The sequence below is a fragment of the Schistocerca gregaria genome, chromosome 3 (assembly GCF_023897955.1).
Source record: "Schistocerca gregaria isolate iqSchGreg1 chromosome 3, iqSchGreg1.2, whole genome shotgun sequence".
Taxonomy (NCBI): domain Eukaryota; kingdom Metazoa; phylum Arthropoda; class Insecta; order Orthoptera; family Acrididae; genus Schistocerca; species Schistocerca gregaria.
Window position 1 is genome coordinate 250,160,258 of NC_064922.1, and position 25,721 is coordinate 250,185,978.

The following is a 25,721-nucleotide window of genomic DNA, read 5'->3' on the forward strand; positions in this document are numbered from 1 at the left end:
AATCCCAATATGGTTTTAGGAAAAAGTTGTCTACTGTGGATGCTGTGGACTTTGTTGTCAAATACTTACATCAAGTGTTTGAGGATACGGGGCTATGCTCAACTCACATTTTGTGATCTAAGTAAAGCTTTTGACTGTGTAAAGCATAAGCCACTCCTAGAAAAACTGAAATTCTATGGCATTAGACATAAAAGTCTTAAATTAATAAAATCATATCTTCAGAATTATAAGCAAGTTGTTTGTCTAGGGAAAGAAATGTCAAGTATAGAACAAGTCAAAGTAGGTGTTCTGCAGGGATCTGTACTGGGCCCCTTTTTGTTCCCAATAATGATAAATGATCTGCCATCATTTATCAAGTTCACCACTGTGTTGTATGCAGATGATACAACATTTCTTCATGCTAGTGATGTTTTCAATAGCCTTGAAACTTGTGCAGCAAAGACAGTTGACCAAGCATCCTATTGGTTCAAGGCAACTGGATTCCTGCTGAATGAAAACAAACCACAGCAGATGGTTTGTAGTCTTAAAGATAAGCTTCTGTCAGATGATCCAAGTAATGTCAAATTTTTGGAGTTATACATAGATGATAAATTATCATGGGGTCAACATGTACAATATATTAGTGGTAAGTTGTCAAGAGTTATTTATCTGTTAAAGCGACTTATGGATTGTATTCATGAAAAATATGTTAGAACATCATATTTTTCATTCTTTTTAAGTATAATAACACATGGAATTCTTTTGTGGGGGAACTCTAGCTGTGTACATGACATATTCATACTGCAAAAGAAAGCTATTAGGATAATTGCTGGTTCTGCAAATAAGGCACACTGTAAACCATGACTGTTATAAACTTGTACATAATTTATACAAGAAGAAATTACCAAAAACAAAATCCAGAGAAAATGTACACAGCCACAATACAAGAAGGAATAGGTGCCTCTATATTCCTTACCACAGACTGTCAAAGTCACACAACAGCTATGAAATCATGGGGTACAAATAATTTAATAATCTTCCTCAATCTATGATATAAGAGAATTTATCAACTGTAATATAATACTATAATGTTAACAACAAACCTGTTGTTTCTTTCAAACTATTAATTGTATTTTAGTATGTATATGACATTGTCTATTTCTGTTATGGCCAAATGACAATAAAATTATTATTATTTCTTTCCTTTCTCAGACGTTACGTCTGGTTAAAAATGGAAAGTAACATGGACCTTGATCAAGCGTGACTTCCTTTCAACTGTACGGTTCATGTTACATTGCATTTAGGAACTTTAGGATAATTGAACATGTATCAATAATGTCAGATTTCTGTAGTTGTATATATAAGTATGTATGTAGCTGTATTGCGTTGATGTACTGGTGAATATTGTGTGGTATGACTCCTGTAGTTGATAGTGTAATTGGTATAATGTCAACTTTATCTTGATGCCACATGTCTTTGACTTCCTCAGCCAGTTGGATGTATTTTTCAATTTTTTACCCTGTTTTCTTCTGTATATTTGTTGTATTGGGTATGGATATTTCGATTAGTTGTGTTAATTTCTTCTTTTTATTGGTGAATATAATCTCAGGTTTGTTATGTGTTGTTGTTTTATATGTTATAATGGTTCTGTTCCAGTATAATTTGTATTCATCATTCTCCAGTACATTTTGTGGTGTATACTTGTATGTGGGAATGTGTTGTTTTATTAGTTTATGTTGTATGGAAAGTTGTTGATGTATTATTTTTGCTACATTGTCATGTCTTCTGGGGTATTCTGTATTTGCTAGTATTGTACATCCGCTTGTGATGTGATCTACTGTTTCTACACTCCTGGAAATGGAAAAAAGAACACATTGACACTGGTGTGTCAGGCCCACCATACTTGCTCCTAACACTGCGAAAGGGCTGTACAAGCAATGATCACACGCACGGCACAGCGGACACACCAGGAACTGCGGTGTTGGCCGTAGAATGGCGCTAGCTGCGCAGCATTTGTGCACCGCCGCCGTCAGTGTCAGCCAGTTTGTCGTAGCATACGGAGCTCCATCACAGTCTTTAACACTGGTAGCATGCTGCGAAAGCGTGGACGTGAACCGTATGTGCAGTTGACGGACTTTGAGCGAGGGCGTATAGTGGGCATGCGGGAGGCCAGGTGGACATACCGCTGAATTGCTCAACACGTGGGGCATGAGGTCTCCACAGTACATCGATGTTGTCGCCAATGGTCGGCAGAAGGTGCACGTGCCCGTTGACCTGGGACCGGACCGCAGCGACGCACGGATGCACGCCAAGACCGTAGGATCCTATGCAGTGCCGTAGGGGACCGCACCGCCACTTCCCAGCAAATTAGGGACACTGTTGCTCCTGGGGTATCGGTGAGGACCATTCGCAACCGTCTCCATGAAGCTGGGCTATGGTCCCGCACACCGTTAGGCTGTCTTCCGCTCACGCCCCAACATCGTGCAGCCCGCCTCCAGTGGTGTCGCGACAGGCGTGACTGGAGGGAAGAATGGAGACGTGTCGTCTTCAGTGATGAGAGTCGCTTCTGCCCTGGTGCCAATGATGGTCGTATGGGTGTTTGGCGCCGTGCAGGTGAGCGCCACAATCAGGACTGCATACAACTGAGGCACACAGGGCCAACACCCGGCATCATGGTGTGGGGAGCGATCTCCTACACTGGCCGTACACCTCTGCTGTTCGTCGAGGGGACACTGAATAGTGCATGGTACATCCAAACCATCATCGAACCCATCGTTCTACCATTCCTAGACTGGCAAGGGAACTTGCTGTTCCAACAGGACAATGCACGTACGCATGTATCCCGTGCCACCCAACGTGCTCTAGAAGGTGTAAGTCAACTACCCTGGCCAGCAAGATCTCCGGATCTGTCCCCCATTGAGCATGTTTGGGACTGGATGAAGCGTCGTCTCACGCGGTCTGCACGTCCAGCATGAACGCTGGTCCAACTGAGGCGCCAGGTGGAAATGGCGTGGCAGGACTACATCCAGCATCTCTACGATCGTCTCCATGGGGAATAGCAGCCTGCATTGCTGCGAAAGGTGGATATACACTGTACTAGTGCCGACATTGTGCATGCTCTGTTGCCTGTGTCTATGTGCCTGTGGTTCTGTCAGTGTGATCATGTGATGTATCTGACCCCAGGAATGTGTCAATAAAGTTTCCCCTTCCTGGGACAATGAATTCACGGTGTTCTTATTTCAATTTCCAGGAGTGTATTTGTTGTTTGCAAACTCTGCATTTATCTGCTGTAGTATTGGGATCTTTAATAATATGCTTTCTGTAATATCTGGTGTTTATTGTTTGATCCTGCATTGCAATCATGCATCCTTCCATCTCACTGTATATATTGCTTTTTCTTATCCATGTGTTGGATGTATCTTGATCAATGTGTGGCTGTGTTAGATGATATGGGTGCTTGCCATGTAGTGTTTTCTTTTTCCAATTTACTTTCTTCATATCTGTTGATGTTTTGTGATGTTGTGTATTTTACTAGTTTCTGCTTGTTCTAGAAAGAATTTTCTTAAATTATTTACCTGTCCATAATGTAGGTTTTTTATGTCAATAAATCCCCTTCCTCCTTCCTTCCTGTTTAATGTGAATCTTTCTGTTGCTGAATGTATGTGATGTATTCTATATTTGTGGCATTGTGATCGTGTAAGTGTATTGAGTGCTTCTAGGTCTGTGTTACTCCATTTCACTACTCCAAATGAGTAGGTCAATATTGGTATAGCATAAGTATTTACAGCTTTTGTCTTGTTTCTTGCTGTCAATTCTGTTTTCAGTACTTTTGTTAGTCTTTGTCTATATTTTTCTTTTAGTTCTTCTTTAATATTTGTATTATCTATTCCTATTTTTTGTCTGTATCCTAGATATTTATAGGCATCTGTTTTTTCCATCGCTTCTATGCAGTTGCTGTCATTATCCAGTATGTAATCTTCTTGTTTAGTGTGTTTTCCCTTGACTATGCTATTTTTCATACATTTGTCTGTTCCAAAAGCCATATTTATATCATTGCTAAATACTTCTGTTGTTATTACTATTATTATTATTATCATTGTTTCAAAGAGATTGCTTGCCCAGTGCCAAAGTCATAATATAAAGACTGGTACCAGATAAAGGTAATACTTCACTACACGCATATTTTTGTCTGGACAGAGAATCATATCAACAGCATAATCAAACTTATTAACCACTATCATTCATTTAAAATTAGAAGACATACCCCCAAGAATATTTTGGTAAGTATTGCTTCTGGTGTAATTAAACCCATTACTTCTTTTCAAATCACTGGACTGCACTCAATTTGCATTGTCCTGTTTTCTAATACTGAGTAACAGCTCAAACAATACTTTCTGATACCTTCCATATAATCATTTAATACACTTTCTGTTTGTAGTAGCTGAATGATAAGTAACTATTAGTGCAATTTCTAACAGCCGCTTCAGTCTGTTAAAGCACATCTTGACTCATTTCACATCCCTGAAAGTTCTGCAGTATGGTGGTGTGTATACAATACAATGAGTGGATAATGAATGAAAGAAGGATGGAAGGAGTTATGTCACATATCCTTTAGTGCTAATTTGCTAATGTCCAGAAATATTTTTATTGAAGGGCAGTTCTTTACTCAGTTGTTACCATAAGGGGAGTCCAGGATATAATGACATTTTGCATACTCTCACTGCAGATATTGATACCCATCTTCTATCAAAGGTCAACTAGTTTCCTTAACATCTTGCGGCAGGGTTATGTGAGTACTAGTCAGAAAAAATTGTTTTTGTGCATTTTGTGATCACTTTACATGAGTTGTGTGGTATGAAGTCTCACAGATTGTGAGGCTACAGGTGTATTCAATGTCTGAAAGCTCAGGAGTTGAATCCTGCTGAATTTTATTATTAACAGTTTGGCAACCAAGTGTTCAAGTGATTGCATGTGAGTATAGTCAGGGTGTGATTTTCTCAACACAAGAGCGACCAAAGCTTTAAAACTGGACTCATTTCATATGAGAAAAATGTACAGACATTTAGCTTCTTGTATCTTGACAGCTACTGCCTTCTGTTGTCAGTTTCCAGAAACACTTTGAAAGAAACAGTAGTGAACAGGAGAGCTGTTGTGGTGACTAAATGACTCAATGTGTGCTTGTGGTGTCATGGTTTCATGTTACAGTTTGCTGTGATTCTTCTACAAATGTGTCATGTTTCTTGACTTAGCAAGGAATTTTGGAAACTCAAGAGGAAGAATTCAATGATTTTGGATTGGAGGAGAAATATCTCAGTGGAATCACACTAAAGAAAATTCCATTCAGGTAAGCTTCAGTCCGTTATAATTTTTCATCTCTATTATTATCATTAAGTATACTGCTGTATGACTTTAAGTAGTATTCCTCTCATACCAACATCTGATTTTGAGCATGAGATTATTTTCTATACCGATGTGTCTAATTCAAGCCATGTCACTTACTTTAGGATGGTATCCTATGATCAGAGAACATTATCACCTGCTAAAATTAAATATTCAGTGTATGTGCTGGAGACCTTGGCTGTATTGTTTGGCCATGAGAAATTTAAATTCTATCTTGAAAACAAATAACTGAAGACTTTGACATGGGTATTGGTCATGCCATATAAAATGGATATGATTTCCCATTGCGCTGCTAAGGTTTCTGCTTCTCAGTGTCCAAGTTATGCATATTAGGGTTACTGACAACAAAGCTGTGGATATTCTTGATTGTATGCTTCAATGTGAGCCACAAATAATTGAAAGCTTGCAAGTCAGCCAGGAATGTGCATGTTTCTACAGCCTTGAGTGAGATACCATCCTTGTTCAGTGATTTGAGGGAAAAGCAGGTTCTAAATACTTAGTTAAGCAAAATCAAACAGCAACTCAATGATGGTCAACAGGTTTCAAGAAATTCTGTTAACAAAGATCTTTTTGCTGCCATACTCACTAAGATGACAAATTGAAGATTTATAAGACGCCAAATGCCCCCCATACAGTGATTAGGGGAAACACTTAAAAACAGTTGGAATCAGTTCCTTACCATCACTGTATGGGGACATTTGAGGTCTTACAAAACCATCATGAAAATTAAGAAACATCTAACTTGTGTGCGTCTGAACTCTGATGTAAGAAAATTTGTTGGTCAATGTCAGAACAGTAGAGTATGCAACAGGACTTCTTATATTAGAGCTTGGAATGGATAGAGTCTTGAAAAGATGTAAAGTTCAGATAAATAAAATTCAAAAAGGGGTAAGTGTGTGCAGTCAAATCATGCAGGTGACGTGAGAGAATAAAATTGGAAAATGTCACACTGAAAGCAACTGATGAGTTTTTACAGTAAAATAGGTGATGATGGCAGAAGTAAGGAGGATATAAATTACAAATTAGCAATAATAAAAAGAGAAATATGTTAATGTCTTGTATAGTTTTACATATTAGGAGGTCCAGTCTTAAAGCATATACCTGGAGTATGGAACTGAAACTTGAACAATAAAAAGAAAAGAAGAGAACAGAAGCTTTTGAAATGTAATGTTACAGAAGAATGTTGAATATCAGATAGGAAGGACAAATAACCAATGAAGTATTAGGAATCTGCTGAATTTAGTCAGAGAAAAAATATCTAACAGGCACAGTTTTATGAAACAGTAGGTTGCAGTAGTTATTCAGAAATGAAGAGATCTACACAGGGTTGATTAGTGTGGAGGGCTTCAAAAAGCAGATTTTTAACTGTAGGCAACAGTAGCAACAACTATAAAATTATAAATAATGGCATGCAAATTATTAGTTTTGGTAATGTTAGCAGTTCCTCAGTAATAAGACATTTGTCCCAGCATGTTCAATCACCAGGGGGCCTTCTGAAATAGGGATGAGAGTAGTACAATAAATGGTAATATATTTACTGACACTCAGAAGTATGAGTCTGGGACTGACAAAGAAACACTACAGGTTATTATTCATAAAACAGTGAAATTCATGGTGAGTATTGTGCTCATTTAGGACTAATTATCAAACAGACATGATGTAAAAGTCCATTCCCTTGTTGGAAATACTGATAAAGAAGGATATATATTGGTATGATCATTTCTCCTTAGCTTATGAATGAAACCAACATTCACTGTCCTCCACCTCTCTACTTGAAAACCAACATGCCTATCAACCAGGTGAATCATGTGAAACAGGACTTCACCAACTTGTTGGGGTGATGGAAAATGTTATACACTTTCAGGGGAAATTGCTCTCTGCCTCTTTCCATTTATTGAGGGTATGTTTAGTAACACAACCTCTGAATCCATGGTTATAGCTGCAAATAGCATGGCATGAAGTCCAACGTGTGCTGGTGGATTGAGACCATGCTGAGAACACAAAAGGAGAAAGCATCATAGATCGTAAAGAATGAGAAAATGGTGATCAACATCACAGAGAGTGTCTGCTAGGAAGGGTTTCATCACTACTACTCTGGAACCTAGTGGTGAATTAAGTCACCAAAGAGTTGAATACTAGAGGTTCCTTTGCCAAGGATACACAGACAATTTAGTCATTGTAATACTTGATAAATCTGCAAATATCTTACCATTAGAACAGTGGCACAATGTACTCTGGATGTTGTGTTGAAATGGTGTAGAAAACAATATCTAATGGTCACTCCCAACAAAATTATCCTACTATCATTCACAAGAAAGTATATCCAAGAAACACAGGAATGGTCTGGGAATTGCTGGCTATATGGTAACTTCCAGCTGCTTCAGTAAAGCTTTCAAAATAACAATTGTAAGTAGGGAGTAGTGGAAGAATGAACCACAATAACATCTAGGAAACACTGTATGGTTTACTGATGGGTCAAAAACAGATGAAAATGATGGGGCCAGGATATTAGGGGTAGAGTCTAGACTAGGGACTACAATCTCTCCTGGGAAGTATTCCAGGCAGAATAATTGACGGTGAATGGCAAGAATCTTCATAGCTACCACACAGATCATGGCATCTGTATTCATTCAGGCAGCCAAGCAGCTCTGAAATCTCTATGAGACCCTGTAATGAGATCAAACATCATTGTGGAATGCCATGAAGCCCTTTTCTGGCTAGGGGAAGCCAGAGGGTAAATGTGCTGTGGGTACCCGGTCACTCAGTAATTAGTGGCAATGAACAAGGCGGTAGGTTGTCCAGGACAGGAGCTGCCCATGGGAACTTCAGGAAACATTTGCACTTAAAGAAGCCCCCTATGAGTGGCTATAAGCTGAGTCCACAACTGTTAAACTTCCAATGTGAAGAGACAGAATATTAAGGTCATTAATTCCTGAAGAAGTTGTATCTATTTCTTGAAGCACACTACTGCCTGGCTTTACTAGAATGACATGGAGAGAAACCACAAAATGTAGTCAGTTTTGGTGTGGGGAACAGCTGGTTCAGACCACCATTCTTTCGTCTCTTTTGGTAAATCAAATAAAATCAAAGTTTACTCTAGAAGTTATAATTTTGTACATGGTTCATGAACGGCAGAGGTTTGACACTGAAGCATGTTCCAGCCTGGGTGCATGGCTGCCATTAAATAGTGACCAACAATCTAACAGACCAAACAGTTGTAATATACAACCTCTGACAAAAACGTTCAGTGAATGAAGTCAGAATGGTCGATCAGGAAACACTGGCGATTAACCTGCATAGTGGCCGGTATTGACAGCCAGCCTCCACCATAATTCAGTTGAGCATCGTGTGTATTCCATGTTATACCTGTTGGACAAAGTGCTTGTATAGTGCATTGATTCTGAACTGAGAACAGGACAGTGAATGAGCAAAGGATCAATTTAAAGTTTTGATTTAAGCTTGGCAAGGCACCAAAAGAAACACATGCATTGGTGGTACGTGTTTATGGGGATCAAGCACTATCCATGAAATGTGTATATGTGTGGTTTGCCCATTTCAAGGAGGCCAGGAAAATGTTTCTGACAATCCCCTTAACAGACTACTGGTGACCACCATCAGTGACAAAAACACTGAGAAAGTGAGGACATTAATCATGAATGACCATCGATTAACAATGCTCATGATAATGGATGAACTGCAGATGAACTGTGAATCTGTGTAACAAATCCTTACCCACAAGTTAGGGAGGAGGAAAATGTGTTGTCATCTTGTGCCACATAGCTTGACTGACAGATAGAAGCAATCATGTTTATAGGCTTCAGAGGAGCTTGTCAAAATGGTAGCCGTGACACCCTATTTCTTGAGCCATATTTTCACTAAGAATGATACCTGGTTTCTCCACTACTACCCCCCCCCCCCCCCCCCGCCCCCCAATGCATGGAATGGCGTCGTTTTCTGATGTCTCCTCGTTAGAGGAAGGTCATAGCTGAAAAGTCACACATCAAAATTATGCTCATCTCCTTTTTTGATAGTCAAGGCATTATCCATAAGGAATTTCTACCTGAGAGAATGACAATGAATGCTGCATGGTATGTTAAAATTCTTGACCCATTTCATGCATCATCTATGCTGGATATGACCCCAGTACACACAACAAGGTTCCTGGCTTTTTGTTCATGACAATGCTCACCCACACACGGCTATTAATGTCAAAGAGCTCATGGCAAAATGGGGTGGGGTAACTTGATCATCCACCATACTCACCGGATTTCAATCCTGCAGATTTCTTACTATTCCCTCAACTCAAACTCACTTTGAAAGGAAAGAGATTTGACGATATTCCTGACATACAATAAAATGTGATGCGGTGTTTGAACACCATCCCAAAGAAAGACTTGGTGCAAAGTTTCCAGGTCATGTATTGTAGAGCTCAGCAGTGCATAGTAATGAGAGGTGACTAATTTCAAGAACAGTAAGGTTACTGTAGTTCATAGTTCATAGTTAATGTTACAGGACTATTCACCAAACTTTATTGTCAGAGGTTGTATGGAGCTCCACACAATATGTTTGACTTGAATGCTTGCTTCACAAATCACATAATTTACAACCATTTCCAAACAATAACTTTTCTGGAATGTGCAAGTGGAAACTATTTCTGAAACAAATTCTCTCTCTCTTTTTAATACCACATCGTATCCACTTACAGCCATAGAGTACCACTTGTTCATTTGTATGTGAACATGTTTGAGACTTGGCCTGTTATTATCCTTCTTCTTCCAACCCTCCTGATGTCAATCTCTGCTAATCCATATCATTCCCAGTCCTGATTTCATCCTATTCAGTTCTAAGCCCCAGTGCCAGCTCTACAATCTCTCTCAATCCTTACTCAACCATATTTTCTGTTCTTGTTGCTCTGTGTCAATACAGATTCTACTTCCCTTTTTTTTACTGTTTCTCATAACAACTCTCTAGGATATAACCCTTCTGCTCTCCCCATCTGCACAGGTACCAGCCATCTCCTGTATGCACACCTAAACATTCATACCTGTATGATATTCAACAGAATCTGCTCCTTTTGTTTATCTCTCACCATTTTATATCTATTTTCAGTCACACCATTCAACAGAAGTGAGTTTTCTGTCTGGCCCAAATGGGATGCATATCTGAGACAGTGAGTGTGTGGGTATGCAACTAACACTAACTTTCACACAGTTTTTTTATGTATTTTCAGGTATAACAAAATTTTAATTTAAGGCACATTACAGTATCTGGCATGGGAGGAAGCAAAGAACCTTCCATGCAAAATGGAAATGAAGTGCAACTGTATATGTATATTAAATGAACTGATATTGTAGCAAAAAAGCAAAATGTTGCAACTAAACAACTATAATAATAATATTTTTGTAGAGAAAAACTGAAACAGCTTAATATGTGTCTGTGTGTGTTGGAGAGAGAAAAATATAACTAATTGACTGATCAATTCAGAAAATATTTGATTATTTTGACTCTTAAGGATAGAAGATTCATTTCAGCAACAGCAACAAGACAAATAACAATGTTCATTATTAATAGCCCTGTCCCATTTCAGTATGCTCCTAACTGTTATTCGTTGACAATTATTAGAGCAATCATGTAATTATTAAAACAAGCAATCAAACTGCCATTACTGTACTTAATATAACTGAGGAACCTGCAGCATCTTTCATAACAGAATCTTTCCTGTTAATTTTATTGCATCCAGTTATAGCTTGAACATGCATAAATAAACTATAGGCACTGAATGATAGTGACCATTTATACAAGCTACAAGTATGTGTGTGACAATTCTGTTATACAAAGTCTTAAACTGTACCAAATTGCTGAAGATTCTCCTTCATAATGAGATCTATACAATATGATGAATGAATAACTCAATGAATGAGTTTTTTATCTTGTCGATATAATTTGTGAAGAAGTAAAAACACAGGTTTCTTTTCATTGATACTTGTTAGTTTGGGCATATTTGGAATGATCGCCCACAGTGTTTTTTTTTTCTGTTGAATCTCTGTTTTTGTTATGTGAAATATATCTTACAGATTGTCTTTGAAATGCCTAAAACAAAACTGGAATTATATGAAATTTCAATTATCTTCATGTAAAATATTTGTGGATTTCATATATACCTTCTTGAGTAATCACGACTGAGGCACTACCTTCTATTCTTTCACCAAGTATAAGAGCTGCACATATCCACTGTCCAATATCTTGTTGTCCAGGTTTGTGGATTTTCAAACCACAGTCTCCATATTGTAGACCAGCGCCATTGTAACTATAATGTTCATAAATAGATGCATCAGTCAATCTGAAGCCTTTCCCATCAGGCCTAACAAAGCGGCAGTACTTCAAGCTATGTCCAGTAGGTACTGAGTGACAAATGAAAGATGCTAAATCACCACTTAGTGTGACTGCTTTATCAGCATACAGTCTTGATCCTGTAAATTGAATGAAGACAAATATTGAATGATGTGGATACATTGTTCCAGTGCCCAGCACATATATTAAATTTTCATTATGACATATGTTCACCTGCATCTTCCAATTGTTTCAGTGATTAATGCTCAAACTCAATTTGCTAACATGTCCATTCATATGATAATATATAATATATTTACTGAAATTCTTTCAACCATCTTAAAACTAGTGTATAAAGCAAAACTTGTGTACATATTTCACATTTGTAATTTATCTCTTCAGACTTCACACTGTATTTTGGTTTTGTGTAGATAATTCTCACTTTAGACTATTTTTCAGGGAGCTTCCTTTTATTTGGTAGTTTAATCTAGCAGTAGGCTAAACTATTTAATGTCTTACAGAAATCTGTTGATATGTGGTGGCTCACTGTTTATCCAAATAAATTTCACATTCATCATAAGTTGTGACATTCATGTGAAAGACAAAATTAATTTAATGTCCGAATCAATGTTCAATTACTGAAATCATGAGGTGGAATGTTAGTGGTGAACACTAACAAAATACTTTATTATTAAAAAAAGGAAAAGTAATACAGTAAATTCACAATTCAGTAATATTAATACTATATTGTCATAAAAATATCAATTATTAAGAAAAAACTATATGCTAAATGTCCTACAGTTTAGTATCTAATGTAAAATTTGTGTCAAATAGCAAAAGTAATTACATTTAATTGAAACAATAATGCATCATAACAAGCTGGTTGATAAACAATAATGGAAATTTGAGGACAGAGCAATATTTTCTACTATTGTTATGAAATTATTATTAGCATTTGCTACATGTGAATCATGAGCTTTTGTTTTGCAACTACTGCAGGATCTTTACTTGTTCTTACCAACAGGTACAACTCTATTTTCCTTCTGATGCAGAACTGTTATTGAAAAGTACACACAAAGTAACTAGAAATTACTGTGTAAAACCACTCGATGTCAGCTTGGGTAATAATGAAAAATATAGTCAACATATCTGCAGACTAATCAAAACTTAAAAACCCATCTGCTTCACATTCAGAACTATGTTATATTCTGTTTTATGGCAGACAAAAATGGTAGTATTTTATATACTATTATTACTTGTCTTAACAGAAGGCCACAGTACTAGGTTTACCACAAGAAAATTCTTCTGCAAAAGTAGTCAGTAAAAATAATATTTAAACAGATAATTAAACAAAGCAAGACTATCTAAACTATTTGACAATTGTAACAATGTATTCATTCAATTTCATATTAATGTTTGTATGCACACTTAGGATGTTCGAAAAAAACCTATTCTTACATTGAAATATCATTACATTTTATCTTTAGTGATAAATAACAATAAAACTCCACTTGAGCTGAAATTTGGTATGCACATCCATAATATAAGACTCAAGAATAAATTCCACATTGATTTTGAATCCTTACCTCAAGATTAGAAATAAATACTCTATTCTGATGTCGAAGCCTTTAGCAACTTGCTCACAACCACCTGCCACTAACTATTCCAGACAAGATTCTAACTACAATTGGGCCTTAGTGCTCAGAGATAACAAAGGCTGTGTGTGTGTGTTTCCTAAATGTGAGGAAGAACTTTATCTGCTAACTTAATCTACTTTTAAAAGTGCCTGTTTGCCACTCAGGGCCTTCTCTATGTGATGAGTATCTATATTAATTAATAGTATCTATATTAATAGTATCTACTATATTAATAGTATCTATATTAATTAATAGTTTCTTCTCTTTTTTAGGAACATTAGAGACCATATCAGGGAACTGTTAGGCATTTCTGGAAGCATATTTTGATGCCCAAAATTACTGCATTCTTTCCGTAGCTGCCTGTATTCTCCCTACTGTTCAGCCACTGCACTACTTTTGCTCACTATGGAAGCCTTTAAAGCTGTTGATCAGTGATCTGTTTTTTGATAAGTTAAAGATTCTGCCTTATTCACTTCACTGCCCTTGAGATCGTTCCTTACTTCCTTGAGCTATTTATCAGAAACTTTTAGTTTGAATTCCAATGCCTTAAGAACCTGCTTTGTTAGTCAAATTGAATCCATCCTGAACAGATGTCCATGGAATTTCTGTTATCATTTCTTTAGTCTCTCATTCATATTGCTGTTATTGCATCCTTTATTTTCCATATGTACAGAGTGTTAAAAGGTTATTCCATATTTCCAGATGTGGTAATATGGACAAAAACAAGAAAAAATGTCCATTAAACATGGGCCTACCAAAACCGCTATGAGCATTTGATCATGTTTGCTACTATGAAATGTGTCTTCTACTGCAAACTGTTTGCTATTACCAAAAACCTATAGAATGCACTAAACAAATGAGAAAACATTATTCTATTACTGTGAAACATCAGATCTTCTAATGTAAACTGTTTGCTATATGCATCACCTCCACTTGTGAGTCAACAGTAAAGGAGGTGTGCAATATGGTGACCATTCATAGTAAGGCATACTTTTTCCCAGTGTTTTAGGGAATGACACAGTCTCTGAAAACTCCAAATTGGTCATGGATGTGCTATCATACATTGATGATGCATTCCTGTAATTTATTGATGTCCATCTTACTACATGAATGTTCCTGTAGTGTTTGCACATTATTAATGTGGTTTACATACACAAAAATATCAAGTGTCCCCACAATCAAAACTCCAAGGGGTAAAGATTGAAGGAACAAGTTGTCCAATGTATTGAATCTCCATGATCAATACATTGGCCATTAAATGTGTATTTGAAGAGTTCTATGATGTTTAGGAGAAAATGGGCTGATGCTCAATCATGCATGAACCACATTTCCAACCATTGTTAGAATGGTACCTCCTCTAGCAGGGCAGGCAAGTCATTTGATAGGAACTGCTGATTGCTTGCTCTAGTTAATTTGTTAGGTAGTATGTAAGGTCCTATTAAACTATTGCCAAGAAGTCCTGCGCACACATTAGTTGAAAATTGGCACCAATGCCTTGCTTCTTCAACTGCAGTTGAACATCACCCCACACATGTTGGTTATGAACATTGTCAGTCTCATCTTGCCTGAAACCAGCCTAGTCTTTGTAAGTATCTTTGTTGTCAAAAGTGTATCTTCACCACATACCTGCCACCACCATTGGCAAAACTGCTTTCTGGCAGGCAGATCTTGTGATGAAGGGGTTTGACACAGTGTATGTGATATGGTTATAGCAATTGTTCATGCATAATCACCTAGACTAGAGGATGATTAACCCTGAGAGATGCTGAACTTATATGTACATTTGTTCCAGGATTTGCTTCCACTCATTCTAATACTCACTTCTTCACAACAGAAGTATGAATAGTCCAATATCTGGCTTGATGTGACACTGTTGTAGCCAAGGAAACACTGTCTGCTGGAAAATATGGCTGAACAAATGTACACATGCTACCCTATGTTCTGGATATTTTTTAGCATATAGCACATTGGGTTGATGGTTTCTTCCATTTTCTAGACCATGAAGCAGATCATGTCCACCATTTTGTACAACTAGGCTTCCATTATGTTGGTAAGTACAAAGATAAAATTACAATTTAAAAGCATTTCACAGACTTATCAAATCACCAACTAGTTCCATTAGAATTAATATATATGGTTACCCAGTAGTGTGAATACAGTTTACAGTAACAATATTTGAAGATATTTACTGCAATTTGTATCCACGCACGATAACAGAGGAATATGTCCTCATTTAATTACTGCATTCTGTAGGCCATTTGTAACAACAAAGAGATTGCAGTAGAAAAGATATGTTTCACACCATTCTGCCATGTAAGCAGGAGATCCCAGGTTTGAGTCCTGGTCAGGGCACACATTTTCAGCTGTCCCCACTGAGGTATATCAACAACACCTGTCAGAAGCTGAGGGTTTCAATTAATTATCATTTATTCTAGAGAAGCTGCACAGTCATCAATGGTATCTGTTCTTTCAAGAACAGTTACTATCTTCATATAAACAAAGATTTGTTTGTTGGTGCTTCAGCAGTTCTGTGGCATGCTCCTCCCAAATGACTTTACTGCCAAGTTGTAATCCAAGAACTGAACACTGTCAATCTCTTTTATTTGATTGTCTTCATATTTTAGGCAAATACTGAGTGGAAACCTTCTAAAAGTTCTAATCTGCATTTAATCTGTCTCTGCTAAGTTTAGTGACAAAGATTTGGCTATGAACAATTTCTTGATATTCCTGAAAATTTCATTAACTATTCTTTTTAAAATTGTATTTAATTTACTATTTATTATGATGTTTGTATCACCTGCAAGCAAAAAAACTTGGTATCTGGTAATGTTACCAAAGAAAGGCCATTAACAAAGAGTAACAGCCATAAGATGGAACCTTGTGGGGCACCATATGTAATCAGTTTCTAGCTGGATTATAACTGATGGCTTACTACAGAACTCTTTTCCATTCACAGCTTTTGTTTCCAGTCAGAGAGATATGGTCTGAATCAAGTTGCACCAATTCCTGTCATCTCATAACATTCTAATTTACTGAAAAGGATACTGTGATATACAGATCCAGATGTCTTTGACAGTCCACAGAGTATGCCAGTAGATTATAGTTACCTATCTAATCAATTTACTACACTTTTGCTATGTCTGTAAATTTCTGTCTAAAACCAGAATTGACAATATGTTACTTGGTGTCAGACAGTGTAGGAGCCAGTTGTATAATACCTTACCCAAAATTTTTGAGAATACTATCAAAAATGACACTGGGTAGAAATCTGACAGCATTTCTTTATGTTATTTCTAAAACAAAGGCCTAACATTAGTGTATTTAAACCATTCATGAAATTTTCCACTGATAAGTGACTGGTTATACAAATAACTTAATATGTTCTAAGCTCAGAAGCACATTTTTTTAATGAGGTTTGCTAATATTTGATCATAACCATTAGAATTGTTTGATTTTAAAGATTTTACAGTAGGCTATCATTGTCCTGTTGTAGTGAGGATCATATTCATATTAATGAAGTTATTTGTAATGACTGGTTGGAGGTATTCCATGGCAGCATCTACTGAACATGACAACCTATTATATTCAGTAACAGTTATGAAATGCTTGTTGGAAAGTTTTGCCAGTCTGCACCCACTTAATGCTATCTGCTCCTGTTTATCTCTGGTTCTAACACTCTCCTCCTCCACTACATCCAATCATGTTTTCTGTTTTGTTGCCTGGTGTCACTAATCTCTTTCACATTTTTCAATATGTCTTGTAATTAACTATAAAATCACCAGAACTGCTTCTGAGTGACAGATACTGTTCCTTTTTTGTGTTAGAAGATACCTTTATCACTTGAGCAATCCATTGTCTTTTTCGGGGGAAACAACTTTCAAATTAGGTGAAGATTTTATTAATAAAAGTGTTGCACTTTTCATTCATGACATACACACTGAATATATCATTCTAGTTCAAGTCTTTCAGGAGTTCCCTAAAATGAGGTTTGGCTTTCTGACTACCCTCCTGAAAGCAGACAGTACTTTTTCTATTCTGATCGGTATTAACAGAAAGAGCTCATATGGACATACCTGTAACACTGACATCAATGTAAACGACTTTCTCTTCATTTGGTAGGCCAAGATGGCATTCCCATGGACCAGCATCTTCCATATTTGCAATAGTTACTGCCATACAACTTCCTGACAGCAGGTCAGTATTTGCATTCACTCTGGTTCCATTGGGGTGCCTTATCCAACAGTAACTTAAACTGTGATCAGCTTGACATGATACAAATAGCTCAGACCCAACCAAAACAATTTCCTTTCGCCTGTCAGTTTTCAGTTCTTTTATTTCATCTGAAGAAGATAAGTTAGGATGTAAACTGAAGTATATCACAAGACACATATGTGACAGATACCTAATTACTTACATTAATCTCATACATTATCAGATACCTTCTGTTTTTATATTTTGAAGATCCTGTTATGAAGGAGAACATTCAGTATTATGAAACGAATCAAGGTACAGATTAACAAAGACAAACAATAGTTAGTAATTAATGCTACACTCTGTTTTAATAACCAACTTCTGATAAGATGCATATATCACTTGTAAGAAACACACCAAATTTAATGGGAAACGTAGTACTAACAAAAATGTTGCTACTTTCTGAATTGTGCTATGTAACTGCCATTTTGTCAGCTTAATATTTACATGAGAATATTGAAATTTTTAAAGTAGTAACAGTTACTTATGTGCTTCAAGAATAGTGCCCTGTCCACAGATAACAGTGCTACATGTAATGCTCATGTGATGAGAACTCTGTAACTTGTGCAGTTGTATTGTGATGTATTTTTATGGGTACTCTTATCTAAATAAGCAACTCATGCATCATTTATTGGACAAGTCACCTTATATTCAAGGTAGGTACATAAATACAGATAAAGGTTATTTGACAATATGTATAACAGGCTGGTCATACAATTTTCACTTCCATGCATTAATACATGTTTATATAATAACACAAAAGTTGGAAGCTATGCACGAACTGTCTACAGTAAGAAGTATCATGGTTGGAACACTGATAGAGAAAGGTAAGGGCTCTGGAAGGAATGACTAGAATACTTGGTAACTTAAAAAGTGTCCTGCAAAATGTCTGCTGTTCAGTCACCACCTTGGATATGCAGCTATTATCAGTGAGATTTGGTCTTTGATTAGTATCCTTGTGTTATCAGCATACATTTCAATGTTTGAACAATCATTTACATTCACTGAAAGGAATCAGCAGAATGGAATACCATTGGTGTAGTTTGTCAATCTGATCATCTGCATTCTGTTATGGAGATAAGATACAATCCATGAAAAAGTATGTGTCATTGTATTTTATGGCCCATACAACTAAGGCATTGAAATAGTCATAGAATGTATTAAAACTGTGTGCCATACTAAGAAATGAACCTTCGACCTTTGGCTTTCATGGGCAAGAGCCCAACTGACTGAGGTATCTCAGCACAACTCATGACTCTCCCTCACTACTTAACCCCTGCAGGACCTCTTCTCCTACATTCCAAATTTCACAGAAGTGCTCCTGCTTACCTTTTGGTACTGGAATACCTGGGAGAAATGATAGTGTGGTTAAATGGCTTAGACATAGTCTATTTGTTGCTTCCAATACCTTATGGAGCAATATGTATGAGGCTGAAGATATCTCTACATTCTTCGCACAATACTGGCTCTCAAAACTTTGTGAGTAGGCTTTTATGGTGTAATTGGTGTCTACCGTCAAGCATCTGCCAGTTTAGATTTTACAGGATATATGTGTTGCTCTCCCATGAGTCCAACAAACCTGTAAGCATTTACGTGTCCTTTATTGTATATGTTGAAAATCCCATGTTTCTCCTATTTGGCATGGGTCTCTCACACTTGAGCAATATTCTAATATGGGCAACACAATTTATTCATAAGACTGAATAAGTTTTTCTAGTATTCTGCCACCTGCTTAACTATAAATGAAATAACCAAATATCATATATCTGGACAGGGTCTGTGGACAGGTGGTGTTCAGTGGATCTGCCATGAGGTGTGCAAAGATAGTCTGTGAAGTTGCAGAAATGCTGTGTCTTGGACTGTGCTGTGGTTGCCATGAGTTGTACTGAGATAGTCCAAGAAACTGCAATAACGCTGTGTCTCAGATGGTGCAGTGGTTACCGCACCTGCCTAGTAAGTAGGAGATCCTGGGTTTGAATCACAGTCCTGTACACATTTTTGCTCATTGCTGCTGATTCTGCTTAATGTTCCACTGCAGCTGATAGCAGTCATCCCCCTTCAATTTACATGTAGTGATTCACAGCTACAGGATCTAATTGATGTCTATTCTTCTGAATGAACAGACACCATGCATTCAAATAATTCAATTAAAAGACACTTACACATAGCCTTGGCGACAGCCTTCATCAGTAAAATAGAGACACACACCATCCGCACAAACAAGCCATTACACTTCATGCACATACGACCAACAACTCCAGCATCTCAGCCTGGAGTGGCTTAGGCATAGCCTATTTGTTTTTTCCCAGTCCATATGGAATATGGATCCTTTGCTGTTGAGATGAAATGCAAGCCAACCTGAGATGCTGGAGTTGCTGGTTGTGGCATGTGAGGCATGCTTACTTGTGTGTATGAACGGTGTGTGTCTCTCTTTTGCTGATGTGGGCTGTGACAGAAAGTGATATCTAAGTGTCTTTTAATTGTGACTGTCTGCAATTTGACATGTTTTCTTTATGTTAACTAGCAGTCTGTCTTTCCCTACATTGTTGATAGGTGTTCCTGTAATTTTCTCCTGTTATATCTAGGAATTTTTGTGAGTTAACTGATTTCAAATGTGACTAATTTGAAGTTGTAATCATGAACAACCACTTTCTGCCATTTGTGAGGCGTACAGTTTTATACACAACATGGATTCCAAAAATCTAAACCTACTGAGATTGCTATCTTTGCATTCCTAAATGAAGCCTTAAATGCAACAGACAGCAAAGAGCATATCTCAGCCATATTTCTTGGCAACTCTAAAGCATTCAGTGCCATCAGTCATATCATCTTGCTTAAGAAACTTGAATCTGTAGGTATTAGGTGCCCAGCCTATGAATGGATCAAATCATATCTCCAAAATAAAGAGCAAGTAGTTGAGCTATCCAAGAAGGGACCAAGACAAAGACCTACTGCTCAGAAAAGCAGAGCATTAAGTACGGTGTACCACAAGGCTCCATTCTAGGAGCAATTATGTTTCTACTGTTTGTAAATGACTTGGAACCGTCCAGTCCACACCATAGTTACTTAAAGTTTGCAGATGATGCACATGTGATAATAAAAGGAAAGAGCACTGAAGAATTACTACATGAGATTAAAAAGTGTGCCACTCAAACTACAGATTGGTTTTCTGGAAAAAAAAGTTTAGTAATAAACACAGAAAAAACCAGTTACAATGCACTTAGATGCAGTGCAAAATAAATGCCCACTAACACCAGACATAGAGTTGTTTACCAGAACCCTTGAAAATGTAAGCTCTACAAGATTTCTTGGAATATGAATCCAAGAAGATCTAAGATGGATCCAACATGCAAAATTCATTACAAATAAATTGAATATCATATGTTATGCCATCAAAATTCTTTCTGTTTGCACATCAAAAGAGACACTAAAAAATGTATACTTTTCCCGGGCAGCATCTTTATTGCTATATGGGGGAAATGCTATATAGGGTAAATTTATCTGCCATCAGAAGTTGTTTTATTTGCAAAAGAAAATTGTAAGAGCCATAGAAAATGTTGTCACAAGAAGTTCTTGCAAGCCCTAATTTAAGAAACTTCACATCCTTCCACTATCATGTCTATATATCTTACAAGTAATAATATTTGTCAGGAAAATCTCAGAAAATAGCAAGAGTCTTGTATTGACTAACCAGAGAATCCATCCGCATACTACAAGAAGAAAGCAGGATACACAACACTAAAGAGGAATGGACCACTGTAAATAGGAAACAGACTGTACAATAAGCTACATAATAACATTAAACTAATAAAAGAAACTTCAAAATTTAAAACTGCTGTCCACATATGTTTATTGGAAAAGTGTTGTTATAGTATAGATGAATATCTAGAAACATAAAAATTTGTTCTGTCCATGTTCTGCACTTTGTATGTACGCCTGAACAACTTAATACAGAAGCATGTCACCTTCACTGTTTTACTTCAGTAATGTATTTTTAAATGTATATGGTACTTTTGAATTTCCATGTTATTTGCTTATATGTTTCTTTCCCTGGATAATGTGAACTTATTTAGAAATAGCATGTAATTCCAAATTTTTCACAAAATATCCACCTATACAGTTTTCTGTTTCTTGGCATTACACAAAGAAATTGTCAGTCTTTGTCACCACTTCAAAATCTTATCAGGTTCTAGTTGGATATTTGTGAAACTTTGTTCAGGCAGTACTTCACAATAAATAATCATCTGCAAAAATCTGAGTTTACTGACAATGTTGTCTGCCAGGGAATTAATATACAACATTGAATTGAATTGAATTGAATTGAATTTTTATTTGATCCCGTAAGATTACATTGTGTACAGTAAATGTACATATAATATAGGACATGTCAAAGTGTTAACATTCCTTATCACTTATTTTTCTACGCCTTTAGCTTAGATTTTTACTTTACTGATAATGAGTAACAATATATACAAATTTAATGGCATAAGTATTCTGCAACATTGTAAAACTCTTTTTCAATGAGATAGTCTTTAAATTTCTCTGGAAAGTCTTTGTAAAGTACATTATTTCGTAGGGTTTTGGGCAGACTTCTTAGCAGTCTGATACCAAAGTACTGGGGTCCTTTTCTAGCATTGCCAGTCGGTGGGGTATGCTCCGTACTTCATTCTTCTTTCTTGTATTGTGGGTGTGTACACTAGCATTTGTAATCCAGTCCTCACTACCTTTTGTGATGTACATTATTGTTTTGTATACATACAACGATGAAAAAGTTAAGATATTTAAATTCTTGAAACAATTTCTGCATGTTTCAGGGGTATTTCTTCTTAAAATGGTCCTAACTGGTTTTTTTGTAATGTGAACACTCGTTTTGTCTCTTGTTTGTTTGAGTTTCCCCACACAGTCACTCCATACTGTTAAGTATGGTTCGGAAAGTCCATGATACACTGTACACAGAAGGTTCTTGTCTGAATACTGTGATAGCTGCGTCATTAAGAATATAAGCTCAGTTTCTTACAGACATTATTAATATGTTTTTTCCATTTCAGTTCATTATCCACAAGAATACCTAAGAATCTAGCAGATTCTACTTCTTCCAGCCTTGTCCCATCAACCTCTAAATCCATGTCTACAGCCTTTTCCTTGTTTTTAAACACTGCATACATAGTCTTTTTTAGATTTAAAACCAATTCATTTTCCAACAGCCATTGAGCTGTGACATTTGCAGATATGTATGCCCTTCTCTCAAGCTGTTCCATATTTTGGTCACTATTTAGTATTGTCATGTCATCAGCATACAATATTTTCTCTTCTTCCTCCTTAACACCTATATCATTAACAAATACATTAAATAACAATGCCCCATTACCGAACCCTGTGGCACTCCATATTTGATGGATTTGGTTTCTGATTGGTATGAGTTTCCTAATGACACAAACTGCTTGCGGTTGCACAAGTATGATTTTGTCCATTCACCTGGTTGACCACGAATGCCATAGTTGCTTAATTTTTGTATCAGGATTTCATGGTCAATGGTGTCAAATGCCTTTGGAAGATCCAGAAACATTGCAGAGACAACCTTTTTCTCATCCAAGGACGGTAAAATGCATTCTGTTAGACTGACAATTGCTGATTCTGTGGATTTACCCTTTCTGAAACCACGTTGTGAGGGCATAAGAATGTTATGTTTGTCCAAATAGTTAACTAATCTGGTATACATAAGCATTTCTAGGATTTTTGAGAAACCTGATATCAGTGAAAATGGTCTGTAGTTGAAACTTCCTGGCAGATTAAAACTGTGTGCCCAACTGAGACTCAAACTCGGGACCTTTGCCTTTCGCGGGCAAGTGCTCTACCATTTGAGCTACCAAAGCATGACTCACGCCCGGTACTCACAGCTTTACTTCTGCCAGTATCCGTAGAGCACTTGCCCGCGAAAGGCAAAGGTCCCGAGTTCGAGTCTCGGTCAGGCACACAGTTTTAATCTGCCAGGAAGTTTCATATCAGCGCACACTCCGCTGCAGAGTGAAAATCTCATTCTGGTCTGTAGTTGTTGGGATCTAAACAGAAAGGGTTCCATTACAAATCTCTCAAGCATGCCTAATGTTATTTATTCTTCTATAAGGAAGTACCTTTTCAATAGTTGCAGGGGCAATGGCCTGGATGATTGATTGATCTGGCCTTGTAACATTAATCAAAACAGCCTTGCTGTAATGCTACTGTGAATGGCTAAAAGCAAGGGGAAACGACAGCCGTAATTTTTCCTGAGGGCATGCAGCTTTACTGTATGGTTAACTGATGATGGCGTCCTCTTGGGTAAAATATTCCAGAGGTAACATGGGCCCCCATTCAGATCTCCAGGTGGGGACTACTCTGGAAGACATTGTTATCAGGAGAATGAAAACTGGTGTTCTACAGATAGGAGCATACAATGTCAGATACCTTAATTGGGCAAGCAGGTTAGAAAATTTAAAAAGGAAAATGGATAGGTTAAAGTTAGATATAGTGGGAATTAGTGAAGTTCAGTGGCAGGAGGAACAAGACTTTTGGTCAGGTGAATACAGGGTTATGAACACAAAATCAAATATGGATAACTCAGGAGTAGGTTTAATAATGAATAAAAGATAGAAATGCAGGTAAGCTACTACAAGCAGCATATTGAATGCATTATTGTAGCCAAGATAGACATGAAGCCCATGCCTACCACAGTAGTACAAGTTTATATGCCAACTAGCTCCACAGATGATGAAGAGATTGAAGAAATGTATGATGAGATATAGGAAATTATTCATATAGTGAAGGGTGACAACAATTTAATGGCCACGGGGGACTGGAATTCGAGAGTAGGAAAAGAAGGAAGGGAAGAGTAGTGGTTGAAAATGGAATGAGGTTAAGGAATGAAAGAGGAAGCCACCTGGTAGAATTTTGCACAGAGCATAACTTTATCATAGCTAAAACTTGCTTTAAGAATGATGAAAGAAGATTATATATATGTGGAAGAGGCCTGAAGACACGGGAATGTTTCAGACAGGTTATGTAATGGTAAGATAGAGATTTAGGAATCAGGTTTTAAATTGTAAGACATTTCCACAGACAGATGTGGTCTCTGACCTCAGTTTGTTGGTTATGAACTAATCTAAACTGAATAAACAGCAAAAAGGCAAAAATTTAAGGAAATAGGACCTGGATAAATAGAAAGAACCAGAGGTTGTGGAGAGTTTCAGAGAGAGCATTAATGAATGATTGGCAAGAACAGGGGAAAGAAATACAGTAGAAAAAAATGGATAGCTTTGAGAGATGAAATAGTGAAGACAGCAGATGATCAAGTAGGTAAAAAGATGAGGGCTAGCAGAAATCCTTGGGTAACACAAGAGATACTGAATTTAACTGATGAAAGGAGAAAACTTAAAATTCCACTAAATGTAACAGTAAAAAGGAGTAGAAACATCTTAAAAATGAGATTGACAGGAAGTATAAAATGGCTAAGCTGTGATGGATAGAGGACAAATGTAAGGATGTAGAGGCATATATCACTAGGGGTAAGATAGATACTGCCTACAGGAAAATTAAAGAGACCTTTGGAGAAAAGAGAACCTCTTTTATGAATATCAAGAGCTCAGATGGGAAACCAGTTCTAAGGAAAGAAGGGAGAGCAGAAAGGTTGAAGGAGTATATAGAGGATTTATGCAAGGGTGATATACTTGAGGGCAATATTATGGAAATGGGAGATATGATATTGCTTGAAGAGTTTGACAGAGCAATGAAAGACTAAAGTCAAAACAAGGCTCCGGGAATAGACAACATTTTGCTAGAGCTACAGATAGCATTGCGAGAGCCAGCCATGACAAAACTCTTCCATCTGGTGAGCAAGATGTATGAGACAAGAAAAATACCTTCACACTCAAGAAGAATATAATGATTCCAATCCCAAAGAAAACAGGTGTTGACAGGTGTGAAAATTACTGAACTATCAATTTAGTAAGTCATGGCTGCAAGATACTAACACGAATTCTGTACAGACGATTGGAAGAACTGGTAGAAGCCAACCTCAGGGAAGATCAGTTTGGACTCCACAGAAATGTTGGAACGTGTGAGGCATACTGACCCTATGACTTATCTTAGGTG

General features: G+C 37.0%; 1 protein-coding gene across 1 annotated transcript in view; it reads right to left on the minus strand.

Moving 5' to 3' along the window:
- The window catches only part of LOC126355327 (uncharacterized), a 234,927-nt gene that overhangs the window by 19,229 nt on the left and 189,977 nt on the right, over positions 1-25,721 (minus strand). Inside the window, exons 12-13 of the mRNA XM_050005621.1 lie at positions 17,420-17,686; positions 11,541-11,849 (exon numbers count right to left, since the gene is read on the minus strand). Coding sequence (XP_049861578.1) covers positions 11,541-11,849; positions 17,420-17,686 — 576 coding nt within the window. The remainder of the gene's footprint in view (positions 1-11,540; positions 11,850-17,419; positions 17,687-25,721) is intronic.